At 43.0% G+C, this 7,197-nt stretch overlaps 1 protein-coding gene across 1 annotated transcript; it reads right to left on the reverse strand.

Moving 5' to 3' along the window:
• Nucleotides 1–787: 787 nt before the first annotated feature.
• Nucleotides 788–1,684, reverse strand: LOC6603592. Its single transcript, XM_002028536.1, has one exon. It carries the CDS (start codon nt 1,682–1,684, stop codon nt 788–790), a length of 897 nt encoding a protein of 298 aa, XP_002028572.1.
• Nucleotides 1,685–7,197: the final 5,513 nt, after the last annotated feature.

Raw genomic sequence — 7,197 nt, forward strand, 5'->3', positions numbered from 1 at the left:
TTCAAAAATGTTTCCTTGTCCTCTTCCGGAACTCCATCCAGCACAGCAGGAACGTTCGAACACCATTTCCTCAATCTGAACTGACCTCTAGACAAAATTCCTGTAGTTTGCTCCCGAATTCGGATAGCCTCCTCCTGCGAGCTGGCTCCAGATATCAAGTCATCCACGTAGAAGTCACGGCGAAGGATTTCAGCTCCACCTGGAAACGCCATCTGCTCGTCCATTGCCAACTGATGCATCGCTCGCACAGATAGATAGGAGGCAGGCTTCGTCCCATAATTAACGGTGTCCAATTGAAACACACGCAAGTCTTCTTCCTTGGAGTTTCTCCACAGAATACACTGCAAGTTGCTATCCTCGGTCGAGACTCTTACACAACCATACATCTTACAGATATCTCCCGTAATTGCAACGGCGTATGACCGAAATCGAGAAAGAATATCATTTTCCAACTTCTTCATTGCTTAAATTTCAAGCGAATCAAAAATGAACTTAAAACATATGTATTTTGCTTCCTGCAAATTGTTTAGAGCTTAAGTATTAGTTATTGAACTGAAAATTAAACTAAAAGTTCCAGAAATCTCTTCTATAAGTAGTTTAGCTGTCAATTCATTTTGACTAGTTCTTAAATGACAAAAAAACTGATCCAAAAAATTAGACCGTAAATGTATCTTCGGTTCGCTATAGCCTATAAGGTGGTTTGTACATCGTATGAGCTGGAGTTTTTTTTCCCACAATTAAAGCTAACTATTCAATAGATCAACGAAGAGGGGTTTGAAAGGGGAGGCTAGTCCTCCGCGGTTTTGAAGCCCAGGCGCTCAAAGTGGAGCAAAAACATCTCTTGCTGGTGCATCCAGAGGTCGAGGGTCTGCTCTAGCTCGTTGTATTGCCGCTCCTTGAACTCCAACTCCATCTGGCTGTTCTCATTCTGCCGCTCCAGCTCTCCGTTCTGCATGCGCAAGGCCTCTAATTGGGCCAGCGAGATCTGTCCCACGCGCGGCAAAATGCTGCGTCGTCCGCGCTTTTTCTTTCCAACGTACTCCATCTGACCGTTCGCCCCCATCTCCATGCGCTCCTCCACGGGTAGCTGGAGCTGATAATTGGCGGGCATCAAGGGTGTCCGTCGTATGGCACTCTCTGCGTAAGTTGGACTGTCGGCTTCGTCCGCCTCAAGCGGCTTGGGTTCAGTCTTGACTGGATTCTGAGAAAAGTGCAGCATTTCGGGAAAATTTTGGGTCTGTTGCGGCGGTGTTGGTGATGGGCCCTCCAGGAAGGCACAGCCGTCCGGATCGCGATTGAACTTCACATAAGGTGCCCTGGACATTGAGCTAGGTATGTTCGGCAGATCCGGATGCTCGCTGCGCACCTGCATGGCCGCCGACTCGAGCACATTCTGTACCAGGTGAATGTCCACCGAGGGTCGCTCTGGATTGAAAAGGCAGTCTACAATCTGGTACAGACGCCATTCCGGTGTGTACTCCGGATCGCCCTCCACGCGACTCCGTTCCGTTAAATACTTATTGCGATAGCTATTGATGCGACGGCGAACCTCTTGTTTGTTCAGCCGAATGCCGCATTGCTGCATGCTGTGTGAAATGTCCCGAAAGATGGGCAGATTCTCGCTGTACGAGGGTATCAGGTCGAGAAACTCACGCCACACCCGCACCATGGTGACCTCCTCCATGGAGGTATAGTAGCGCAAACAGTTTGGGTTGGATTACGGGACCAGCCATTAAAAAGTCGTTCAGGGAATATCCAGATGAGGTTGAAGCGGATCCATCAAAAACGACGCGAATCTTGGTCGTAGAACTATCTTCCTTCATGACGCAATGGTGAGGCAAAAAATATCGGCAGTTGCTGATTGACTGGGTAGGAACCTGAGGCATATGGCCTAAGTCAAGGTACTCCTTTATAAATGCTGCATACTGTAAACTTTTAATCGCACGGTTTTTATTATATGTTCTTCTTTCTTGATCGTCGTATATGAATGAATGTGTGTTGGCATATCGATACTTGTCCTCGACAAGGTTCATCAGAAACTGTCTACCGTGTATACTACACTCGATGCCTAAAACAATCCATAACAGAATGCTCCATAGTATCCCAAAGTCGTGTGTTCCTTTTCATACCCTACATGTTGATCATTTGGGTCCATTGCCGAGTATTAGATCTAAGCGAAAACACCTCCTTGTGGTAATAGATGCATTCACTAAGTTTGTCAAATTGTTCCCGGTTAATAGTACCAGCACGCGGGAAGCGAAGGATGCCTTAAGTAAATATTTTGATTTCTATAGTCGCCCTACTAGGATAATATCAGATCGTGGGACCTGTTTCACCTCGTTAGAGTTCTCTAGTTTTCTGCAGGAGAGAGGGATAGAGCACATTAAGGTAGCTACAGGTGCACCGCAGGCGAATGGCCAAGTGGAGCGGGTGAATCGTGTTCTTACTCCTATGTTAGGAAAACTGTCAGAGCCCCTTGAGCAAGCCGATTGGTATAGGTTGATGAGCAAGGTAGAGCACGCCATTAATAACTCCGTTAACAGCAGTACGAAAAAGACACCTAGCACATTGTTATTTGGAATACCCCAGAAAGGACCCGTTGTAGATGAATTAACCGAATACCTAGAGGAGAAGTTAGCGTCAGAACTTAGAGAGTTGGAAACTATAAGAGAAATAGCAAGTGAGAACATACGGTTGTCGCAGAAAAGAAATGAGAGCCCATAAACATAGAGCCACATTAAAGTATGAACCTGGTGACTATGTAGCAGTCCGGCATGTGGACACAACACCTGGGATCAATAAGAAGTTCGCACCAAAGTATCGAGGACCGTACAGGATCAATAGAGTGTTGGATAATGATCGTTATGAGGTTGTCGACATTGAGGACTGTCAGTTGACGCAAATGCCATTCCGAAGTATACTAGAACCAGCAAGGCTTAAACCCTGGGTAGAGTGTAAGGATAAAACCATGGTCTCATGTTGTTAATCGATGAAATAGTATGTTAAGTAAGACAATACCGAATAAGAAATGTTTAACCAACTGTATGCCTTAGTGTGTAGATCGTGGGCGATCTGTAGTCAGGTTGCCCGAATGTAAGATATGAATATCAGTTTATAAGATTTGAATATTAGTTTAAGATTTACTCATCGATAGTATTATAAGAAATACCAATGTACTCGACATTGACGGAAACCAGTAGGTCCTCAAAAGGTCACTCACGCACTTCTCTGCGGCCAGATGTCCTAGTTTTTCGTGTGACCGCCTTATCAACTGCTCTTCCATACACATTGGTACATAGAAACATAGTTTGTTTTCACAACTCCTCTTGTAAACAATACCATCTATCATTTCAAAATCTACTTCAATTCCATCCTCTAGCATTTTTCGAATCCTAACTACTTCCTTGTCTCGCATCTGTTCTGTTTGCAATATCAAATCAACATCTTCTGGCGTTGCACCTACTACCCCAACTATCAATGATTTTAGTAATCTTTCCTCCTGAAACTCTAACTTGTCCCTCTCTACTGTATCCTCAACACATTTTTTCACTTTATCTGAATTCCTACTACTAATGTACTTTACTCCCCCCACCACATCGTTAACGCTTCCTCTACATTGGCTCAAATCTCTAATTTCAATCTTCGATCCATCCTCTTCCCTATATTCACTATTCTCTATGTTATCTCTACAATCACTACCAAGGTTCTCTCTATCATCAGACTTCCACCTATTTCCCAATCTACTTCCTACTGCACTTGATTCTCCACACTCAATCGCAGGGTTCTCTACTGTACTACTACGCTCTCTACTGATATTTAATTCTCTACACTTAATCACAGGGTTCTCTACGGTACCTCTATGCTCACTACCAGGGTTGTCTCTACTTACACTATTCCTTGTATATTGCTTTCTACTCTCATCTTTTTCTAAATTAGACTTTTCTAAACCGTATTTGACTCTATAACCATCCTCTAACATATTCGTCACTTGATCTTGTCTGCTCAGCGCATCAACGTGCGACATACTGGCCCCAGGTCTGTGCATAATGGAGTAATCATAGTTCTCTAACTCTAGGGACCACCGTGCTATCTTAGGACTAATTGACTTTCTGGTTAACGTCTGTACTAACGAATTACAATCCGTGATTATTTTGAAGGACCTATGCTCCAAATATGCTCTAAAACGCCTCAATGCATAAATTATAGCCAATGTCTCTAGTTCGAAACTATGATAACGTGATTCTCTTTCTGTTGTTTTGCCAGAATAATAGGACACAGGGTGCATCTTCCCATCATCTTGTCTTTGCATCAGTATTGCGCCATAGCCATATGAACTTGCGTCTGTATGTAATTCCGTTTCTCTATTTGGGCTAAAAATGGCTAATACCGGAGGATTTGCCAACGTTTTCTTAAGAGTTTCAAACGTCTTCACCTGTTCTCTATTCATGGGAAACGGACCACCTTCTTTTAACAACTGCACCAAGGGCTTAGCTGTCGTCGCAAATGACAACATGAAACGTCGAAAATACGAAAAGAATCCCAAGCATGAGTGCAGTGCTTTTACATTTTGAGGGACTGGGTATTTTTTCAAGGCCTCAATATGGGAATCACTAGGAACTATTCCGTTTTGATTAACTTTATACCCCAGGAAATCGATGTTTCGATTGACAAACCTACACTTTTTTAGATTTATCTCTAAATTTTGCTCGCTAAACCGAATGCATAGTCTTTTTAATATATCCATGTGTTCTTCAACTGTTTTAGTCGCTACTAATATATCATCCATGTACACTACAATGCTTTTGTTCCTAATAAAGTCTCTCAAGAGCTCCGAAATAAATCTTTGAAAAATAGCGGATCCATTTTTTAACCCAAAGGGCATTCTCAAGTACTCATACTGTCCTTGCGGTGTCACAAACGATGTATACGGAACTGATTTTTCTTCTACGCCTATTTGATGATACCCACTTTTCAAATCTATAATGGAAAAACAGCACTTGTTTTCTAAAAACTCAAGACAGTCCTCAATAAGGGGCAATGGGAAATTATCTTTAACAATTCGTTTGTTCAGACCACGGTAATCGACACACATTCGAAGTTCTCCTGATTTTTTTTTTACTAGGACCAACGGGGAAGCATAAGGAGACTCACTATGACGGATTACTTTCTTTTCTAACAGATCATCTACTATTTCAGCTACTTTCTCTCTCTCATGGTAGGATAAACGACGCGGAGTACAATGAAATGGTGTTGTTTCTGTTACACGAATCTGCATCTGATACTTTGGTGGTGCTTTAAAGTCAAATTCTTTGTGTAAATAGTATGTCTTAATAACTTCCCTACACTTTTCTGCAATAGTGGGGCCAAATTCGAAACCTACGTTAATATGTTCCTCTTCATCAATCTCTACCGACGCACAAAAGTTACTGAATTCGTCGCCTTGATTCATATTCTCGATGACCATTTTGTCATTCCTTGAGTTTTCTTGTGTCTGATTTTTAAATGGATTAGAACGTTTGATTAGCTCGCTTCTTTCTGATTGATTACCGTCTAACTTATCATATAGTCTTATGTTAATATTATTTTTACTTTCGGTGAATAAAGACGCGCAGGTTAAACTAATAGCTTTTTGCTTTAACGAACTTAATGGTGTGTGTTGCTTCGCATTGATATTTTTCTTATGAACTAATTTTACTTCAATAACTTTAAGGGCATCGCGTCCCAACAATACCGGCAAAGGCAGCATGTTATCATCTACGATGTTTAATAAAACGATATATTTCTTTGTGCAAAATTCAATATGGCACTTAAATTTTCCCCATATGGGAATTGGTTGTCCTCCTAGTCCATAGTATTTCCTAACTTCATTATAGGCTTCAACTATAGCCGACTTCGGTATCAAAGACTTATGAATAAAACTTACAGGGCTACCTGTATCAAATAGACTAAAAATACTGACGCCTCTTTGTTCACCAAACGGAAGTCATAAAGTGATTAACTGGACAGCCGCTAAATCGGTGTTGTTTTTTTCTCCTGGTCGCTCCTCATCTTGAACTGCAGCTACCCTAGTGGCCATCTTTCGTTTCGGGCACTGCGAATATAGGTGGCTGGTACTCCAACAGTTAAAACATGCACCATCCGGTCTCTTTGGCTGACTGCATTCCTTCATAACGTGCCCAAATTGCCGACAGTTGTAGCAACGCATTGCGCCACCACCTTGCTGCTGCCCAACTGCCATACTCACATTTAGTTTTCCCTTTGTCATACCTTCGCTACGAATTGCTACGACGCCAGGAGCTCTTCTGACCTTATCATAGGTGACCATCTTGTCACGCAACTCGTTGAGTGTGATGCAGTATAGCATGGATGCTGCCATGCCCGTCTTGTCCTGCAGTCCCTCTACGATGAATTTGACCACATCGCTCGTGGCCATGTCTGCTTGCGACGCTATGCTGCACATTGCGACGAAATATTGCAATGCGCTTTCATTATTTGCAATTTTCCGTGCCTCCAGTCGCTTTCCAATGTCCCACGCTGTCACTTTCTGCTCAAAGACGTTGAGCAATTCTGCTCGCATCAATTGCCAAGTCAAAGGCGCCACATGGTCGATGTACGCCTTCGCCGATCCGCCTAGCAGCCGCTTCGCTAATATCCAGCATTTTGACTCGGATACACCATGGAAATTCATAATGTCCTCAAAGTTACTTATCCAACTGGTTACAGCCTGGTCGTCATCTCCAGAAAATGGACGCATCAACGCCTCAATGTGTGTCAAGTCGATGCAATCTCTCGGCGTTTCCAACTCCATAGCCTCTTTCTCCGTTTTCAATATGCTTAATTTGTTCCAACTGCTGCAAACGGCGCGATTCTTCTTCGTATTCATCTGATCGCATGGTCAATTTCGAACAAGCGTTGTCTTGTCGCGGCATGAATGCTTCTCGAGCCTTCTGCACATTTTCACCATATTCTTCTGGCGCCGCTTCTACTGCGTGTTGTGCACTACGGTTGTCTCTATCTATCTCGCGCTCAACCGGGACTGCAAAAATGTCTGCCTGCATAGTCTCGTCTGCGCTTGGCGCCGTATTTCCTAGCTCATGCGTGTCTTCCATGATTTTTTTCACTGCTGTACGTAATTGGTGTATGTTGGCATCTTGATCAAAATATACGTTTTGCCTACGCAATATGTCGCTAAGTTCA

Source organism: Drosophila persimilis, unplaced genomic scaffold (genome assembly GCF_003286085.1).
Source record: "Drosophila persimilis strain 14011-0111.01,24,50 unplaced genomic scaffold, DperRS2 tig00000124-arrow-pilon, whole genome shotgun sequence".
Lineage (NCBI taxonomy): Eukaryota > Metazoa > Arthropoda > Insecta > Diptera > Drosophilidae > Drosophila > Drosophila persimilis.

Excerpts from the sequence above, each read along its gene's own strand:
- LOC6603592 (XM_002028536.1), bottom strand. The coding sequence starts at position 1,684 with ATGGAGGAGGTCACCATGGTGCGGGTGTGGCGTGAGTTTCTCGACCTG.